A 22,174-nucleotide genomic window follows, 5' to 3' on the forward strand; every position below is an offset into this window, starting at 1 on the left:
AATCACCATTTATGTGTTCTATGGGCATGAATGAAAAGTCATCAATTGTGTGAAGGTTGGAATTAAAATGTTCAGAAACATTAGTCAAAGATTCGGGATAATGGTTTATATCAAAACGATGACTATTCATGCGTTTAGAGCACATCTGGTTGGTCTGTCCAACATACTGAAAATTACACCTTTTACATGTGATAACATAAATTACATTTTTGGAACTGCATGAAAGACTCTTTCTAATACTGTAGTTTTTCAAAGTTGCAGAAGATGTAAAAAATTTAGATTCATTTATAGTTGAACAATGTGAGCAGCGAGCTCTATTACATTTAGAAATTTGACCATACCTACTAGGTCTTGTAAAAGAAGAATGAACCAGAATATCATTTAAACTAGTAGGTCTCTTGTAAGCAACAATAGGCTTGAATTTAGAAAGGTACTGAACACTCTGCCTATTAGAAAGTTGTAATAAATTCCTGTACTTATTCAAAACCTCCCCAATGTTAGGTAGAGATGGATTGTATGTACATACAAAAGGAATTATGTTATAAGAAGTGCCATCTGTTTTACTACTAATTAGTGCATCATCCATAGACATTGACTTTATTTTATCAAAACACTTATCAATTTTCGACATGGGATAATTTCTTTTGATAAAAAAAGTTTTTAATTTCTCCAGTTCCTGTACAAAAGAATTATCATCTGAGGTAAGACGTCTGTAACGCTTTGTCTGACTTAGAGGAATACTCCTTTTACAAGACATAGGATGAGAAGAAGAAAATTCTACATACTGGTGGCTATTAGTTTGTTTTTCGTGAACTTTTGTACAAATAATACCGCCATCATTCTTATATATCTCAACATCCAAAAAGGTTACTGTTTCCCTAGAGATGCTACTGGTAAACTTTATGCTCGGATGATAACTATTTAAATTTTCTATGAACGACTGAAGCTTATCAAAACTGTGCTCCCAGATAAAGAAAATATCATCCAAAAATCTAAACCATATGAGAGGTTTATATTGACAAGTTTGTAAAAAATCTGATTCAAGCTTGCCCATAAAAACTGAAGCATAACTTGGAGCCATTTTCGTACCCATAGCAGTACCATGAATTTGCAGAAAGTTTTCTCCATCAAACTGAAAATGATTTTTTGTTAAAACCAAATTTATCAAGTCACAAATAGATTCAATAGAAAGCTTGCTTTTGGTATTACCATTCTGTTGCAAGAAAAATTTACAAGCGTCAATACCATCTGCATGAGGAATATTGCTGTAAAGTGAACTTACATCAAGTGTTACTAAAAAAGCATTGTCCTTTAACTTCGGGACTGCTTTGAGTTTAGTAATAAAGTCTGCAGAGTCCCTAATGTAAGAAGGTAAATTTTCCATGTGAGGTTTTAAAATTCCATCAAGATATGCAGAAATATTTTCAGTTATTGAGTTACAACCTGATACAATAGGTCTGCCCGGAAAACCTAATGGCAATTCACTATTATGTTCTTTGTGAATTTTGGGAAGAACATAAAATTGTGGAGTTCTTACATTGTACGGCACTCTTAATAGTTCTTCATCATTACAATCTATTGAATTCAAAGTATTAAGAATTTCTTGTTGCAAGTTTTGCTCTGGATTATAATCTAGCTTTTTATAGTACAATTCATTATTTAATTGTCTGTGGACCTCGGCACTATAGTCACTTAGGTTCATTGTAACAATAGTAGAGCTTTTATCCGCTTTTTTGATAACAATGTTATCATCCTGTGCTAATGACTTCAGTGCAGTTTCAATTGTATAATATAAAATAGAACAGTTGATCCTGTACGCGCACAACACCTTTGAAAACTGTGTACGTGTTCAGCGCCATTTCGTAGATTTCGACATTCTCTTTTTGACAGCTTTGCTTTTTGCCAGTTCGTTACATGTTTATGTTGAACAGGGTACTTGGTTAACTTTTCATGTAATTGTACTGTCATTTAGTTCAGTTCAGTAATTTGTATTTTCTGGACAAAATTGTGTCGGTCCGTGGATACTGTCATCCCAAAAACTGCGAATGTATTCAAACTTCCTAAGTGTTCTCGGAAAATAAAGGTGAAAGGAACAAAGTATGGGTACCGGAGGAAATCGGACGGTAAGGGGCATATGATAGGATATATTAGAACATCTAAAACAAAGGTTTACCAATAGAAATACCTGGATTTTCCATGCGAATCGGAGAAATGATCGGCCATTTTTCCGTGTAAGCTGCCTTTTTAAGTCACATGTTTCCCCACACTGGGTATTTAACTGTTTTAAATGTTAACTCAACAATACATTTCTCAATATTAAGGAAATATCGAAATGATGGCATACCTATTACAGCAAGTTTAACATCAGAGTGTTTTACCAAGAAGTCTTCATACATTTCTACGACTGAATCGTCACCAGTGATTGGGAATTTGATGTCCATCTCGTATATCTTTGCACCTAATCAAAAGAGTCTTAAAGTAAGTTTAAGTATGTATCAGTCAGCTAAATATATGTCTGGTTATTATGCCTTGTATCCCACGTTTCATTTGGATTCGTTAACTGTGAAAGACCTACTTTAAAAACAGACATACAGTTTTAATGTCCTGATAGGGGCTTTCACATGAGTGTATATTCATACTGAATCAAATAATGCGAAGCTCCATTAAGCAGTTCGTCATTTTTATTCATGATCAACGAGTTTAATATACTAAAAGTAAAAAGATATTATTGTATGATTTTTATGGTTTGGCATCAAGTTCAGCTTTGGAAACTGTACAATTGTTCAATGAATTGATGACAATATATTTCTTCCCTTTGTCAGCATGTATGATAAAATGAAAAGTTGTGTTCGCATAAATGGTTCGATTTCTTAATTTTTTGACGTACTGCAGGGAACCAGACAACAGACAAGGGGGAATAACTTCTCTAACACTTATCTACCTAATCAATGAATTGGAATCTAGTGGACTTGGTATTTGTTAATACAATATTCATGTGAGCTCTTAAGCAGTGGCATATGACATGGTTTTTATTTCGTATTTTAAATCTGGACTCCAGGGCATTTATGTTATAGTTATTTTTTGAAATGGCGTTATCTATATAATGCTTCCAAATGCTGTATGGTAACATATAATTACTCTGTGATAAACGAAATAAGCGGTACCTCCCTGGGAACTGAGGCCATTCCTGCTGGATAAACCATTAAACATGAAACTGGCAATTCATGATGCAGATGTAAAATTACGCCAAACGTTCTATAGCCATTTAAACTGTGGACTTCATCCAGGGGGACTAAACCCTTTCACAATGTTGACAATATATAACTCAGTCGTAATTCCTTTGGCTCTCTACGGTTGTGAAATGAGGAATTCCCTATGCCAGACATATATACTCAGACTAGAGAGAAGCCATCGACTTTGTTTGAAACGTCTGCAGGGACTGCCCATACGTTCTTCCAACGATGGTGCCCTTGGAGCACTCGGTGTATATTCCATTAAATCAAGTATTTATATGAAAAAGTTCTTATGCCAACTTTACCCACTACCTGAAAAATATATTGCCAAGCGACTTCTCATACACAGACTGACCAGATATTTGAACAGGGATCATCAGACCCAAGGCTTTGTTCCCGACTTGTACACACTTGAATAAGTATGACCTGGTGGATAGTCTTACCATTTTTCTCGCATCTTGTTGTTTCCCGTCGAAAAATGTTTGTTGCACTAGAGTTAAGACAAGCGTCCACAATCTCCACTATAACAACCAAAAAGCTAGGCCTGAACGAGTCGTAGAAATGCTATTTTTGAATATATTTTCAGGACTAAGAAACCTTGTATTATATGGAGGCTATGTCTTGACCAACCATCTCTAAAGCCTATTTGCATAACAGCTATCAATTGTCTAAGATGTTGACTAAGACGTTTGTGCTAATATGGGAAAACAGAGATATGTAACAAGTGTAACTGCTGTACCGATAATATTGTACTTCATAAAAAGCACCACTGCTTCAAAAAATAGAGAACTCGGAACTTACTGTTCAGATGTTTTATTCAATTCAGGGACTATGAACTTGTCTATAACAGGAAATGCGCATGATGAATTTCATAAGATACCGCAGAAGTATTTGCATAATCTGTTCATATAATATTACTGTTTAATGAAAATTGTTCAGCTGGAAATTTATCATAACTTGCTCTTGCTTTTCGTTTCGGTAAGATCTTGTTCTCATGATGGTATTTCCATAGTTGTTAATCGAGTATGCATTCCATAGTGGTTAATCGGGTATGTAAGTTAGTGCCACTTGACAGTGACGTGTTGTCAGTAAGCTCATTGTTATATTTGCATAGTTGAATACTAGTACTATCTGTTTATATAAAAGTATTTTGGGTGAATATGTACCGCTTGACATTAGTTATAACTTGCTCTTGCTTTTCGTTTCTGTATAATCTTATTCGTATTATCTCCATAGCAGTTATTGAAACATTCATTAATGACAATGTATTACTTTTAAGTTGTTTCTACACGTTTGGTTAGTTATTGTAAACATCTTAAATAACTTTATACAGATACATGAGTGTTTATCTTATCTGTATATATTTTGTATATTCTTGTGAATTTATCATGAATTAGCTCATTGTATATCTACAGTACACATTTTGAAATATGTTCTGCTCTCCCTCGAGAAGGAAATAAAAGTATCTATCTTACCTTCCACTCTGGCAACAGTTGAGTGTGACGTCACTTTCACAGCACCATACGTTAAAGACGTAATCAGGTACGCGTCTCCAAATCTCAGGGGGAAAGTTTTCATCACTGTATTGATTGCTGAATTAAACAAAGTAAACCATGTCAGATAATACTGGAGTAGTCTCACTCCTATGGTGCTGTAGCTCTATAACAGCCATTACTTACAGTCTTTTATCATATTATACTGCCAGTATCTATTAATTCAAAAAGTGATGAACCTTTTGTTAGTTGTGTGTTTAGCTTAGATACTCATAATAAACTTGTTGAAAATAATGATATAATCGATGAGTGTGAGAATTATGTAGATTTTAGTCACGTGTGGGGTAATGATTACAAAACACAGTTGATCGAGCAATTGTCGAGCACAGAAATTTTAAATTGCTTAGATGAATTGTCCAATAATATAATGTCGTTATCCACAAATCGAAATTTGATGGTTGTTTATAAAGTTTACAAAATATCGCTGATAAAGTTTTATCTGCATTGTTTAAACGTTTAAAAGGTCAGTTTTGAAACGTGCTAAAATGATAGTAATGATACATATCAAAAGAATAAACGTTTGTATAAAAACAAATGCAGTGAAAAGAAATATGTATTTCTAAATTTATTTTATACAGAAGTGATCCGAATGATGTTACCAGAATAAAGATTTTTTTTTTTTTTTTTTTTTTTAGTTTCATTTTATGTTATTAGCCCATCATGGCATAACAGGCATACATACAGATATGACTAACAGTGAAAACATATATATAACTACATAAACTTCAATGTGGAAAAGATCTGACAAATGATTTTTACAACCTTCTCATTTAACATAAATGATTTCAATTAAGTTACGATGTTTCTGAAAATTGTATCAACTACGTTTGTATATAAAATATTGATATGGTAGACGCATTCTGATGAGATTTAAGGAATTAAACATCTATAGATTCTGCATTTCTTAGTGAAAATAGTGACTGACAGTTAAGCAGTTGCTTAACATTTATATTGACAAACGATAAACACATTAATATACATAGACACATAAAAACAAAACTAACTGTGGTTAAGTGATCGATCTTACCGAAACAAAACGTAAGAAAGGCTACTTATTTTAACATCAATATACTATATCCACAAATTTATCAATCTTACAGAAATGTACATGCAAGACGGATAACATGGATAAATTTCTTCTAAACTCATAAAAAGTAAAGATGATGAAATAGCCTCAAAATGACTGACTTAAAGATAGTTATTTTCTTTTATACAAAAATGTAATTGTAGTGAAATCTTATTGATGTCTGGAAATATTATTCACGTGTACCATATAATATGGTGCAAGCAAGGTCAGGTTATAAAAGTACATTTAGAAAATGCCGGAATCATGAATTTTGATAGAGAAAAGTATAAAGACTTGTTCATGCTAGGTTTAAGAATACACGATTTAATATATTGGAAATGTTAAAAGAAACTGCTGTTGTTAATTAGTCACATGTTAAACCAAGAAAAACAATTATATGCTTTAGTTTTTTACTTTTAAAAAGCTTTCGACTAAGTGGTGAGAGAAAATATATGGTATAAATTGATCAAGTTAGGTCGTAGAGGTTATATTTTTAAATATTATGCAGTCAATGAATCAATCAGTTAAATCAAGACTAAAGTATATGGATAAATTGCGTGACGAATGTTCTTGTTGGATCTGCGTTAGACAAGGGGAATCCTTATCTCCCTTTTTGTTTTTTCTTTGTATTTACGATCTTGAAGATACCTACATTTGTAGTTGGACAGATAGTATGGACAGTACATGTTCAAAGTATATTTATCATTGTATGCAGATGTAAACATTTATTTGCAAATTATTGCAAAACTTGGAAGATGAAAATAAATACAACAAAGACAATAGTAATGATATTTAAAAGAGGTTGTGCAATTCCTAGAAACCTTAAATTTATTGTGATGATCAGAAAGTAGGAATTGATAACATGCTTACTTATTTTTAGGCACTATTTTCACTAGTGGCGGTTCTTTAACTGCAGAACAGAGCACACTATATGAGCAAGCTAAGAAAGCCATATTTAAGTTAAATAAGTATTTATACAAATTTACATAATTATATAACTCCAAGGCTTGAACCACATTTATCTGATAAATGAGTAGCTCCTAATTTGAATCATGGATGTTGAAGTGTGTGGCTTCGCCAAAGATTTGTCCATTGAAAGAGTGCATTTACAGTTTGGTAAGAAATTACTTACAATAAAAAAGACCGCACAAAATAATTTTGTAAATTGTGTATAAGGTTGAGTGAATTATCATAATATCGTAAAATACTGGGTTAAATACTGCAAATATGTGACAATAATGTCTAGCTAGTATATAGAATGCTTAAAACGACTTGGACGCTGCACCCAATAAGGTAAATTGGTGTTTTTTGGTGAAAAACATTTTATGTATACTTGGTTTCTATGATGCGTGGTTACAACAAAGTGTTGGTTATATTGGTATGTTTCTGTCAATAGTTAAACTAATTACAATAATTATTCAGTCAGGAAAGAATTTATCTCAAGAGCTGCTAGCTACCCTGTCATTTGCTCGATTGTAGATATAAAGATTTTAAATGTTTTACTGAAGTATTTTATATGTATTAAGGCAGGTAATTCCAAATAATTGAATCAGAGTACAGAAACGTTCTTCGGATGAACATTCACTATTTGGATTTGGCATAAAATGCCGGAAATGCGAAAACTTGATTATCTTTCTCTCGATATCATGTCTTGGTGTTGCACATTTCCCTTACTTGTGCCCCCATCCCCAACCATTAAAAGCATTTTGTTTGTGTACGGCCAAAGGTTCAAAGTGTCATCAGATGAATCAATGAAATTCTCAGATGACGGTATTTTGAGGCAATAACTGACCATTTTCTCTCATTCAAGTTCCGAGAATTTATACATACATTTTGAACGTGTATGGTTAAAATATGCGAATAACTAGCAATTTTTTAAACTTGACATCTAGTTAAATATTGAATGGCAAAGTCTCAGATACTAACAGTCTGGATATTTTCCGCAGTAAAAGTACCATTGGAACACTGGGTTTTATCTAAAGGACTGATCAAGATTTAAGCAAACCTTTCGTAACATTTTGTAGGAAAAACGTGTCTTCGCTATCTATACCCATGAAATCTGCCGCCTTGTCCTTGGAATTGCGAAGATATGTGTACATGTTATACCGAAACCAGGTGTCAGGGTGAGACTCTAACTCTGCTAAATATCTGAAATATCCACCAAAAATGTGACTTAACTTGAGCGTATGCCGATAAACATGATAAAGAAAGCTTCAATGATAACAAACACTGCTTACTTCAGACTGTTTCTCTCAACAAATTTGTCGCAGTTGTATCTTTGATCATACACAGTGGATTTGATGATTTATTTTATCGAAGAAGAGGGGGTATATTGTTTTGCCGGAAATAATACTGAAAATATATTCTGAGCACATGACCTTATTTAGCTATATCGCATGATTTTCCGGAGTAATTTTTGTTTACACTTTACAGAAAATTTGATAGCAACTAGTAGACCACAATAACGGGAGCACATATTGCGCTTTATATCATCCGTGACAAATATCCTAGAAAAACAGAGTCCTACTAAAAAAATAGTCCAAACAGCTATATTTTATTCAAAATTAAGTTACTGATCCTGTTTCTCACAGCAACGATTTAGCATCATGAAAATGTCTTCCATATCAATTACTTGCATTTCAAACATATTTCTTAGACAAAGATAAATAAATGCAAAAGAAAATGAAGTTGAAATTGCTAAGAGTTACATTTTTCAATAATATCATGATGTTCTATATAGTAGTCCGGTGAATTAGACTGTTACAACATAAGGGTTGAGTAAGTCTATTACCAGTAAAATTCTATACTATAGACAACGTAATGAAACTAGTCTACAATATAACATCAGTTTCTTTCAGATTTCCCGTCGTCTAAAAAAATCTTCATTTCAAAATCTCACATGTCTAGCTTGTAACAAACATTGAAGTGTTTCATACCTGACTTGTCTCTCATGTACACATCTTGGCATACTCCCATAGGAGCCATGGTTCAGGAACACGCTGTTCTCACGTAACATAAATTCCTTTCTTATGTCCGCTCCAAACGATGGGACATTATTTTCTGTGCTAGACATCATCAGCTAGCCGAAAAACGTTTACTACAAAATGCGTGAAAACAAATTTTATGAATAAGTATGTTAATTCACTTTACAGCAAAATCATGTAGTATTTCAAAATGTTTAGCGCAATGTTATACTTAACAGTACAGACAACTGTTTTCATTACACGTGTACCATAATGTTTATCACATAATGGAGAAATGATGTGTTTGGATTTGTGTATTTTACCTTAAATATGCTATGCACAATCAACTCGGTAGAAAACGCGAATTTTAGGCCCTAATCATAATAAAAACAATTAGGTTTTATACAATTAAGTCTCTATGTTTCTGTATATTTCAAACAAACAGAAAGTAAAAGTATAACTGTCAAATATTTACTTCTTGTTGTTGTTTTGTTGTTGTTGTTGATTTGTAACACTGAAATATTTTTACAGAGTGACCACCAGATGAAACATTTTCACGACTGAAGCAGCCACGGTTAAAAATGTAAGAGTGAAAGACATTTGATCCTTCATATAAAACAAACAAATTTTCTTTTTTATTTCATGTTTGTCTATATGGTTTTGACCAGAGCTTGTAAATTTGATATTTTTAATTAACTGAATTTATTTTTAAAACATATTTCATATTTTTCACTGTCAAATTACAATATACGCAGGACGAACCTACTGCTTTGATCTCGTTTACACCGGTTTTTCACAGCTTCCAAATCTGTTTAGTAGTTACTTAGTTGTTTAGACCATTTTGACAAAATCCAGAATGTGCGTACACTAATGCGAGGAGGAAATAGCGTATGTCTGTGACCATTCTAATTACCAAACAAACAACAAGATTTAACATGCTGAACAGAAGGTAAACAAGAGCTCGTAGAACACGGAATTCGCACCCAAAACCCTGATGCATTCAGTAACTGCATACGAAACAGAAATTATTTGGTCATTGTACACAAAAGTTCTACTGTTTTTGCCCAATATGACCTTGATCTTTAACCTATTGACCTAAAAATCAAGAGGGATTATCTGCTGGTCATGATCAACCTCCCTATCAACCTTTTAGTGATTCTAGGCTCAGGCGTTCTCAAGTCATCGTCCGGAAAGGGTTTAACTGTTCTGGGTCAATGCGACCTTGACCTTTGACCAACTGATCTAAAAATCGATAGGGGTCGTTTGCTGATCATGACTAAACTTCCTATCAACTTTCAAGAACGTAGGCCCAAGCATTCTTGAATTATCATCCGGAGACTGTTCAACTGTTCCGGATCACTGTGATCTTGACTTTTGACCTACTGATCTCAAAATCAATAGAGGTCATTTGTTGGTGATGATCAACCTTCCTATCAATTACTAGGTCAAAAGTGTTCTTGTCAGAGTTATCATCTGGAAACGGTTTGGGTCTACATACCGACCGACATACAGACCGATATCTGCAAAACAATATACCCCTCCTTCTTCGAAGGGGAGGGGGAGGGGGGGGTGTGCATAATAAATACTGAAAAGCGGAAAATATTCGTAACTTCTTCGATGATTTCGTATTAGGTTTAAACTCTATCGATTCAGGGGTAATCTCAAAACTAACAGAAACAGTCTGTAACTTACCATAGTCGGAAGCGATGCAACAGGTGCGCGTGACGCATTACCTATCTATCCTTTAATAGCTGTACAAGATTTTAGCATAGCAAAAGGTTCCTTCTAGCGCGTAGGCAATATTACACTCTTTTAAGAAAATCTGTTTTAGCATCATGTTATTGTATACAGACGTTTAATATGACAGTGATAAAAATTTGTTTGATGACTTTATGTTCATTTGACCGCAATATTAAAATCTTTAGAAACTGTTTTGTTATGTGATTATTAAACGTGAGAACCTGCATATACATACACAACAATAATTACTCATATGCATTTACGAAACGCAAAATTGAAGTTATAAAACATCTCGTGACCAGCGACTACATCATAACATGATTATTTTGCGGGAGTCTATTTTTAGATAATGCATATTTTTTATTTTAAGCTCTATTCTACAGCACTGTATCGAATATTCAATGCACGGGTTATGCTGTATTCGAATGATTGTTCCTTGTGGGCTCCTGTTAATAACTTGTATTTCAAAATAGACTGAATTGGCACAAAAGCTATTTGTAATGAATATGCATGAGTCCAAGATGGCGGCGCCCTACTGTTAATCGGAACCCTTGTATCCATTACCTGCTCAGTCAAGTGTGAAATGTCAAGAGAAGGAACAATAATTCGTGATGGCAACTGTCCAAAACGTTTGCAGATAATTCATTATACCATTAATTTTGGTAAAAAGAAACATCAAACTATTGGTAAACAATTATAAAACACAAAATAAAACTGTCAATTTAATTTTTTCTAGGGTGCCTCAAATAAACGGATTTAATGAGACAGAATTCTAACAACAACATTGAAAAATTAAAGGTCGAGTCCTGTGGGTCTATTTTATATTTTGATCACTTCATTCAAAAATAACATTGTATAATATAAATATAAATATATAAATATACGTAATATATAATGTAATATAATAGTATAATATAAATATAAAAATTATAACATCGGCGTTTATTTCGTATTAAAATGACATATTTTAATTTGAGAAAGGATGGATCTAAAATTAACGAACATGATTTATCGTCGAAGCAGTTGAAAATACAGTCTTAATTTATTCAAATATGTTCCACGGGGAAGGAACTGTTACATGAGACTCGGTTATGAAGGATATCATGTACAGATTTAGGATGCTGCTGCTGTAGTTTTCCCGGATAACGTTGCAGTAATCGCTGGCGGTGGTTTGTTCACAAAAGTAATGGTAAAAATGTATCTCTTTTTTGCAAAATATAAATTGTATTTCTAGATCAATGGTATGTACATGGTATGTCATATGAAACATGGCTTTAACATGCGAAATACAGTATATTGAAGTCTATCAAGCGTTTTACAACAGAATTCGAAATTATGATATAAAATTATCATAAAGGAATTTATCAAAAGATATTTCAACCATATTTTACGCTCACTTGCATCGATAAAAGACACCCTTCAGGCATGCACTTATAATTCGAAGTACAAAAATTACTGTGGGACTGGTGTTTGCCGTAATGTGCATGTGCAGTAAAACTCGATTTCAAATAACAAAAGATACTTATTTTGTGAAAATATGTATACGTATTTACTGTTGGAACAACCACCGAATCAAATTCTTATTGCTGAATAAAACTTGACCTACTTATATCATATAACGTCAGAGTCTTGGTATGTAAAATGGAGCACCTGCAGGATATTTCAAAAACTTTGAAAAAAAAGGAATTTATCATTTATCATTTCCGATCAAACATTTTTTCTCTCGGACATCAGGTCCACAGAACTGATACTTCTGTCTAGAATACAAGGAATGCGGGCAACAAAAGCCAACATAATGTTTTGAGACGAGTTTTCATTTTTCCTTAAAGACCTCGTAACTGACACAAATGTCATCTTAAATGCAATAAACATTTCAGTATGGCATCATAAAGGTACAGCAACTTTCTTTGGATGCCTATACATGCCTGACTTATTCAAATGACGAATTAAAGTTTTTGTGGCAGTATTTGCATCTACCTGCAGAATCCTGAAGAAGGAAAAAAAGTATCATCCGCACTCTGTAACACATCCAGAAGTAGCATCACACAACTGTAACATATCATGCTAAATTGTAACATTTTATAAAACCACGAGGAAATAAGACTCACAGTAATTTTCCCCCTCAAATTATAAGTGCATGCCTGAAGGGGGTTTTATCGATGCAAATGAGCGTAAAATATGGTTAAAATATCTTTTAACCAATTACGTTATGATAATTTTTATATCAAAATTTCGAATTGTCATAAAACGCTTGATAGACTTCACTATACTGTCTTTCGCATTTTCACATTTCACATACCATTGATCTAGAAATACAATTCTAATTGTTTCAAAAAAAAAAGTGATAATTTTTTCACCATTTCTTCTGTGAACAAACAACCGCCAACGATTATTATCCTTCATATGCCGGGAAAACTGTAACAGCAGCATCCTAACTCTGTAACATGATATCCTCTATAACCGAGTCCCGTGTAACAGTTCCTCCTCTGTGGTTATATTCCAGTAACAGTGACTGCGTGTTTATGATAACATTTTCCAATCCTTTGTAATTACTGTTTATACGTAATCATTCCATACAAAGTTATAGACCACCAAATTATTTAGTGTTTAATTCCTTTGTTACAGTTATGTATCCAAACGTCTTAATAATACTATGCGATGCAATTTGTGATAACGTATCACCAAAATGATCTATATATATTTGTCCTAATCTATACACTGCAGCTATTTAACGTGTAAATAAAAACTTTTGTATTCTTTATATGCTAGATATAGAAAATGTAGATACATGTATATTATACATACCAGTTAAATAATACAGCACTAAATATGTACCAAGGTCCAAATAAAATGATAAAAATAACGCGATCTTAGGCGAAATATTTATTATATGTATCTCTGTCCTCTTAAAAGATTTACACCATAAAGTTAATTATAGAAGTGTATATGGAACGCCCTAGCTGTCTTCTGGTGTTGATATAGCACTTTATGCTGTACATATGCTCGCGTATGAAATGCCTCTACCCATATATACAGGGTTTATACATGTATATAAAGAGCTTAGCTTTGTATAGGCGGTGCTTCCATCTGTATTTGCGGTGATTTTAACTGTGTATATGGTTGTTTCAGCTTTATATGTGGTGCTTTTAATTGTATCTACGGTGATTTTCCATCTGCATTTGTGGTCTTTTTAAGTTTATATGTAGTTTTTTCCGGTGCTTTCAACTGTATACGGTTCGTTTAATTGTATATATGTTGGTTACGAAGTAGAAACCAATACTGGCATATAACTTATATGTTGAACCTTTATATTTATATCCGGTGCTTTCAACTTTATATGCAGTGCAAATAACATTATGTGCAAACTACATTATGAGAACGGAATATTACGAAAGTTAACGAATATTGCCGAAAACATCCGACATAGGATATTATTCGAGGGCATTCTGCCTCATCTAGGCTGAACACCACTAAATCCGGCAGTTCTTTCTTTCATACAAAATCCACTTACTTTATAACGGTTTTTTTCTACATTTTCTAGCATATCAGATTTTCAGAGACTTATATTCCCATAAAGAAATTTATCGCTACTTTAGAAAAACAAAAAGAAAAGGGGGTGCTAAGTTTTATATAAGAAGACTACAGTTATTTTAAAACAACCAGCTGAATTTACTCCTTTCGCTTCTTTCAATTTGTCTTTTCGAACATTAAATTCTTACGCCACCATTTTTCTAAAACACATAATGTCCATTTCTGATATTTGTTGGTGTTACGTTATGAAAAGTACCCTTGTATAAAATCCTATGTCAGATGTTTTCGGCGATGCTCGTTATTTTTCGTAATAAACTGGATCTCATAATGCTGTTTAACCGTAATGAAGTCTGCACCGCGTATACACTTGAAATCACAGCAAATATAGTTGAAAGTACCGTATATGAAAATCGAACCACTACACATAATAAAAAGGGGACCAACGAAAGGTGAAACAACCGCATATACCGTTTAAAGCACCACATACACATTAGAATGCACCACATACAAAGCTGAAATCACCGCATGTGCAGCTGAAACCACCGCATGAAAATGTAAAACATATCCATATACAGTTGAAAGTACCACGTATGCAGTAGAAAGCATATCATATTAAGTTAAAAGTACAGCATATGTAGCTTAAAGTATCGCATATAAAGCATCGTATACATGTATAAGCACTACACATACAAATAGAGGCACTTCATATACTGATATATGAACAGCATAAGGTGCTATATCAACATCAGAAGACAGCTATGGCTTTCCATATGCGAACTAAAAAGATGTAAATCTATGCAGCAACCACGATGAGGTGTGTTTAAGATAATGGTACATATTATTCGTTCATCAATGATTTGTCACAGCTTGCGAATATTGTGACGGCTTTATCTGCAACATTCGTATGCTTTAGTAATCTTTTCTTTCTCGCGTTTTCTTTTCCTCTTTTTTCTTTTTTATTTTTGTTGTTTTTTTTTTCTTGTTTCTGTAACAAAAAAGCACACAAATAATGCTATTTAAGGCTAAGACACACTTAACACTGGACAATGTAATACAGCACCCTCCCCGACCCCTACGAAAATGTCAAGAACTCTATAAATGTTTAGACTTTTTAATAAGCTGATTAAGCCGTTCACCGGCTAAATTTTGAATTTTTTTCTACAAAAAATACTTAGAAAGTAATAACAGTATTTATAATACACATAAAATATATTGTACCTTTACGATAACTGTGAGCAATCAAAGCCCTGAAAGGGCTGATAGCCAGTGCTTATTGCCGATACACCTTAAGAATCAACATTTCATTGTGCACAGACCGGCCATGATTTGAACAATGTTGGTAAAGGTCCACAAGACAATGCTACACGCCAAATATTTAAGCTCTGTGTATTGTGGTCCAAGACAAGAATATTTTTAACGGTCCCCCAATATAACTCTATGTAAAACTAAGTTTGCCCCAGGGTGGAGCCAATTTCAACCCTAACCCTAAAGCGGAGTGATTCCGAATATTTCGAATGTGAAAGTTCATAATTATTCTAGAATCCTTTGCTGCTTGTTTTTGTTGTTTAAAACAGTAGTCCTCAGTTGCTCACACACTCACACAATACCAAGATTATAAAAAATAAATATGGGACTATTTTTAAACGTCCAGAATATTTGTGTGATGCGGTCACATAGAAATAGAAGGAAAATTCAAACAACGCGAGGTTGAAACTTGGTAGTTTATTTAGAGCTATATCCTGTTGCTAAAGCACTGTCTAAAAAGTAGCTAAATAATAACGATGAGCAAAATGTAGCTGAATAACAGCTGTAATCAAAATGTAATTTTATAATAACGTTGAGCAAAATGTATAATAAATGTGAAAAAGACAATTGTCATTCTGTAGAAACTTGTAGAAAGTCGAATTTATTGTAAGTCGCCAGTATAATAAATCTTGACCCTAATCAGCATAAGGCTGCAAACAGATGTATAACACTGGTTAAGAATGAGAACGGGCCTTTGTTCTTAAGGCGTTTGAAAAAAAAAAAGGTACACATGAAACATATGTATAGTCGTCCGCAAATTTATGATATTTATTTTCATGGACCCGTAGTGACACTCGGCAATTTCCGTGTGATTACGTAAATTGTTTTGGAAATTCGGCGTTGTCCGGACGAAGTTCGCTTTTGCAATCTATATCCGCTTAAATTTTGGAGACTAATCAGCGAGTTCGGGTTTCCAAACTAAGAAAAACAAGGAAGGCCGAAAGTGCAGTTGTGAAATGCCCGCCGTGTTGTTGCTAAATGTATATGAGTGTTGTCACTAGTAGATAAGTACTGTTGCTATATGCACGCTGTCTCTAGGCGTGACTTGGAGCTAAATGCGTGTTGTTACTAGATGCTACTTACAGTGTGTTGTTACTAGATGCATGTTGTAACTAGATGAGTGTTGTTGCTAGATGCGTATTGTATGTTGTTGCTAGACATGTGTTGTTGGTAGACGTGTGTTGTTGCTAGATGAGTATTTCGGCTTGCTAGATACGTGTTGTTGCTAGACGTGGGTTGTAACTAGATTCGTATGGTTGCTGGATGCGTGTTATAGTTAGATAAGTGTTGTTGCTAGTTAGACGATTGCTGTTGCTAAATGCATGTTGGTGCTAGATGCATTTTGCTGCTAGATGCATGTTGTTGCTAAATTCATGTAATATCTAGATGCGTAGTGCTACTAGATGTGTGTTGTTGCTGGACGTGTACTGAAACTATATGTGTTTTCTGCTAGGTGTGTGTTGTTGCTAGATGCGTGTTGTTGCTAGCTATATGCTGTTACTAGAGATATGCTGTTGCTAGATGCCTGATTTATCTAGATGAGTGTTGTTGCTATACGCATCTTGTAAATAGCTGCGCGTTGTTGCTAGATGTGTTTAGTTTAGATGCGTGTTATTGTAGGATTAGTGTTGATGCTAGATGGGTGTTGTTGCTTGCAAGATGCGCCGTGCTGATGCTAAATGACTGTTGTTACTAGATGCATATTGTAGTTAGATGTGTGTTGAAACTAGATGCGTGTTTTTGCTAGATGGGCGCTGTTGCTTGCTTGATGCATGTTATTGCTAGCTGCGTGTTGTTGCTAGATTAGAATATTTGCTTGCTATTATGCATTTAAGAGTAAACATATATATTTCACGAAGTCCTAGAAAAAAAGTTCTATCTACTGGTACGATAATTACGATAGTTTTATGTGCTAATGACGAAAAAATACACAAATTAAAGACAAATTACGCACGTCGATGATCACTGTTCTTTAGAAGCTTGATTTCATCGTAATCATTGGCCACTCATTAATAACGGTGGGACAGACGGGTATACATATGAGGGCAGCAGAATCTTTAAGGCTACCGAGGAGTCAACAACTTAAAAATTAATATTTTAGAATTTGCCTAGCTGCCATAGCATGTATTAGCATATACTATTGGATTCTTCACCTCCTATCACAGTCTGAGTCTTTACTCAAAACGTTGTGTTTTGTTAAAGTGCCACGACGATAGGAACTAGTGGTATTTTGGTAGATCTTATGTATGGTATTCATCTCAGGCATTGCGTTTGTTGTGAATCTCCGTACAACAGGATCCCATCCACAGATTTTGAGTGCTTAACTTTTAAACTGAGACAGATTGATTCACATTAATTATTTTACATACAACCAATCTTTTTAAGATGATTTGTTTCAATCAGTCAACAAGGAAGTCTATTTGAAAATTTATATCATATTTTATATTGCGAGCTAGACCGTGCACGCTACATTTCAGTAGTGTATGAACAACACGTGTACATCTGCAATATTTTAATGATAGTTGTGTACACTAATTATATCACCCTGGATATCAGAAATATTTCAACAACATTAAAATGTTTTACATTGATTTTATCATCGTTTTCATAACAAAAGTTAAATTAACTGTATTTCATGCCCTGCAGCAATAATTCTAATTTCGACAGTAACTGAAATAAAGATTTTTTTTTGCTCAGGATGTATGAATTTGATATGAGGGCAAAAATAAAACTAAAGTTAATTATATTTGTGGCGATTGTTTACATTCTATCAGAATACTTGGATTTAATGATATACAATTTGGGGATAGCATCAGTTCATAATAATTATAAAAGACTAAGAGACAATGCAAGTGCTACAAAAGAGACCGTTTATAGAAATGACTTCCAGAAAGTTGCAGAAGACAATACTCTGTTAGTGTACTCTGCATATTTAGAGGACATGTGGGTAATTTCTGTGATTTTTTTCATTATTTCTCTTCATGAATATTTATTAAATTTGATCCTACTTTAAAGACAGATGAAAACACAGTGTCTTTTCCGGTATTAATTCTGGTGTGAAAGAGGGCACGCGGTATGGGCATCTTCCATAAGTCAGTCGGTCGCGGATGCACATATTTCAAATTTAAATTTTGCACGTTTATATTATTTGATATATATAAAAAAAAGGTTAGCATTAACACGGATGTCGCATGTTATACTTACTCCTTCCATTTCAGAATTAAGAACAGACTAAAAGAGTGCGTCTTTTGCTGTTGTACCTGTATGTTTTCGGAATTGAAATCTGATTATTGAGTACATGTTTATTAAGAGACTTGACAATATATTTAATATATAATATATCCAATAACAAAATATAAGTTCTCCCTTTCAAAGAAGTATAATGGTGAGTGGGGGAGATTGGGCTGTAGATTGTCAGGCATGTAGCGATCCAGTCAGTCCAATCCACGCTTCACAGATCAAACCACGAATCTCATTACAATCATCATTGAAAACATGTCAGCAATGCTTATTCTTGCATACCAGACGGGGATTTCCAGTATTTTTATCGGTGCTGGAAAAATCATCTTACACCCCGGGTGTAAGATGACTCTCGTGCTGTAAATGACGTATTACGAAATACATAGGCCTATATGTAGCAAATTACATTTTAATTCATAAAAACGGAATAAAAATCCGATACATCGACAGTTCCTCTTGTTCCTTATAGTATATTTCTCGATTCAAATAACGTTATTTTATCAAAAATTCAAAACGTTACGCTGCAACTGATAAAACAAAACCGGAACTAAACATTGTCATTTGTCTTTGAAACGTCATGACGTCTTTCCTTTTTACGGACGTTGGTTTCCCGCGCTTTGTTTAAATACGCAGCTAGAAGAAATAGTTCTAAAAAGATTGATGTTATTTCTATTTTTATTTCTTTAATATGGTATGCAAGTAAAAGATTCTGTCATTGGTTGTAGGTGCAGATGAGAATATCCGGCTCTCGGGTAACTGTTTACGCGGTTACTCGGCTGGGGTCTCGTAACCGCCTTAAACAGTTACCCTCGGGGCTAGAAATTCCCATCTGCACCTACAACTGGTAAAAGAATCTTATAAGACGGTCAGTATGACGTCACATTATTTCGCAGTATTTCAATATTCCATCTTATAAGACTCTACTTTGTTGGAAAAAAGATGACCATATTTATTTTTGATTTGAATTATTTCATTCAAATAATTTTTACACACTCCGTTAACTCCTACCATAACTACCATAGCTTTACGTAATTTATGTTTTGTTTACTTCCGGTGTTTCTGATGGCAGCATAATTAGTACGGTACACGAAATATATTTGTTTCAAGGTTTGTAAAGCTTCTTAAATAGAAATTAATCAATATTAGATTAACTCTTCAGAAGGATCGCGATTCGACGATCACAGAGGTTACGGATATTCTAATTCTGGCTACCATAGCTTAACTAACGTTGTTTTAATTTTGTGATGGTTGCGTCCAGAGATCCGAATCTGAAGCTGATTTTTTTAAGCTACGGATATTCATACTCGGTTTCCCGGTTTAACTCGTAGATATCCAAGGAATCGAATACTTGCTAAAACCTTAGGGGGAAAGCGGGGGATGTTTGAAACAAATGTTTGGGCTTTGTGTACAGCAGAAATATGTTTGCTTTTTTTTTTCATTTAGACCATACATCCTTCGGGTGATCGGTATAACAAGCCGGCGAAACAACACACAAGTAAATTGTGTCCTCAACTACAAACACAGGGACTCATCAGTTACGACCAAGGGATATATACGTCACATTCCAGAATCACATCACACTAAGTAAGTCAGGAAGCCAGTAATGCATATAAGTCTAGATTCCCATAATTCTATGTAGCCTAAGTGTAGAATACCATAACACTACTACATGCAATGGGAAAGTCCATAATGTAATAATGTTCTAAGTAAAGAAAGTATAGAATCCCATAATTCCTAAGTTTAGCAAGAATTTTTGTTTTTTCATCCATTCTTGATCTGCAAATTCCTATAGCAAGGAAGTAATCTTCCAAGGAAAGGGTCTATATGCCCCATGCTTTTATTTATTTCTTCCAAACGTTCTCCTAAGAAGAGATGTATTATCAACTCAACTGTTTTATGTGTTTTCATTGACATTCACTATATATTTTGTATGGAAAGAAAAAAAAGTGTTTATTTTCGTGTAAATGAAATTGCTGTTATAATATCAAGGTGATATCATGGTGTGCATCTCGAATTTAACACACTGCAATAAACAGTTAATAAAATGTTCCCATTAATGAAATGATTAAGGTTCATTCGATATTAATAATAGTATATTTCTTTAACGTATTTCAGCATGTATTTAAGCATATTTTTTTCACGTATTTAAGCATGTATTTAAACATATTTCTTTTACGTATTTAAGCATGTATTTAAGCATATTTCTTTCACGTATTTAAGCATGTATTTAAGCATATTTCTTTTACGTATTTAGGCATGTATTTTAGCCTATTTCTTTTACGTAGGTACACTGCAATGTTCATCTTGTGTAATTTGACTGGGACTGAAGAACCTGATAAAGTTTCTATTGTAGAGACAAATTCTGCACGGCACGTTCGTAATATTCTTCCTGTAGTAAAAATCACACAACAACCCACAATGCACATGTTCAGCGCATGCGTATCTCCGATGCATTCTAATTTTAGTGATACCGCGCAGCTTACAGAATGGGTAGAATTAAACCGAATGCTTGGGATTAAGAAGTTCACATTCTATATAAATAGTGTTTCGAAAAATGTACGGAATATACTGGAATATTATGAACACAAAGGCTTAGCGGTATTGTTGCCATGGACGCTCCCAAAGAAACTAGCTGACCTATCACACAAACGGCTACATTACTACGGACAGCTTGCTGCGCTAAATGATTGTTTGTATAGATCTAAAGGCAGGAGTCTATATCTATCATCGACTGACTTGGATGAATTCATAATTCCACAGAAGCCGACCCAGATAACTTGGTCTGATATGTTGTCCAGGCTTCCGTCAAAGAGTGTATACATAATCCGGTGTTCGTTTTTCAGCCAAAAACGAAGCTGCTCGAGAAAGATAAAGTGCAGAGAAAGATTAACAATAGATTCTCATAAGGTACGAGATAATATCGTTTTAGGGTCACATAAAAGATCAAAATATATTGCTAAAACTAGTGAACTTATTACAATGGGTATTCATTTCATCTGGGAACTTCACACCGGAAGTGAATACACGGTGAATCCGAAAATTGCGTTATTGCATCATTACAGAAAAGACGATAAACGATATACTAGTGTAAAAAACGCATACAGAAAGATACCGCACAAGACTGCCGGCAAATACAGTACTAGTCTACACAAAAGATTAAAAAACATTACTAATGAATTTGACAAAGTTTCTAATATTTCTGTTCATAAGTGATATTTTTTGTACATGCTGTTAATGAAGATGTGAATATCATTGACACCATATCTGAATATATGACATATCTATGATTTACTATATGTTTCTTGTTATTGACAATTCCTTCAATCTATTTTTCTGGTAAATTGGGCTCTTGTCAGCAGCAAACGCATCAGTCAAATTTACCAAAGATACACCAAACAGGAAGTGACTACACAGTGTTATATATGAAGTATGCTGTTGATGAAATCTGGTATAAGGTTATAACACACTAAATAGTTGTTGTTCTTTATTCTATATAAAATTGACCTATTTCCAATGACCGCAGCACACATCAGGACCCATTTT

General features: G+C 33.8%; 2 protein-coding genes across 2 annotated transcripts in view; one reads left to right on the forward strand and one right to left on the reverse strand.

Annotated features, from left to right (window-relative positions):
* LOC123564270 (uncharacterized) overlaps nt 1–11,521 on the reverse strand; it is a 69,470-nt gene extending 57,949 nt beyond the window's left edge. Inside the window, exons 1-5 of the mRNA XM_045357736.2 lie at nt 10,508–11,521; nt 8,789–8,949; nt 7,858–8,000; nt 4,709–4,825; nt 2,345–2,458 (exon numbers count right to left, since the gene is read on the reverse strand). Of these exons, the coding sequence (XP_045213671.1) occupies nt 2,345–2,458; nt 4,709–4,825; nt 7,858–8,000; nt 8,789–8,928 (514 nt within the window). The 5' untranslated portion in view covers nt 8,929–8,949; nt 10,508–11,521. The remainder of the gene's footprint in view (nt 1–2,344; nt 2,459–4,708; nt 4,826–7,857; nt 8,001–8,788; nt 8,950–10,507) is intronic.
* An 8,572-nt stretch (nt 11,522–20,093) lies between these two features.
* On the forward strand, nt 20,094–21,872 carry LOC123561837 (beta-1,4-galactosyltransferase galt-1-like). Its single transcript, XM_045354480.2, has 2 exons — nt 20,094–20,215; nt 20,917–21,872. Exon 2 carries the CDS (start codon nt 20,927–20,929, stop codon nt 21,842–21,844), a length of 918 nt encoding a protein of 305 aa, XP_045210415.2. The 5' UTR covers nt 20,094–20,215; nt 20,917–20,926; the 3' UTR covers nt 21,845–21,872.
* The last annotated feature ends 302 nt before the right edge of the window (nt 21,873–22,174 follow it).

The sequence above is a fragment of the Mercenaria mercenaria genome, chromosome 15, assembly GCF_021730395.1.
Source record: "Mercenaria mercenaria strain notata chromosome 15, MADL_Memer_1, whole genome shotgun sequence".
NCBI classification, from domain to species: domain Eukaryota; kingdom Metazoa; phylum Mollusca; class Bivalvia; order Venerida; family Veneridae; genus Mercenaria; species Mercenaria mercenaria.

Excerpts from the sequence above, each read along its gene's own strand:
- LOC123561837 (XM_045354480.2), top strand. The coding sequence starts at position 20,927 with ATGTTCATCTTGTGTAATTTGACTGGGACTGAAGAACCTGATAAAGTT.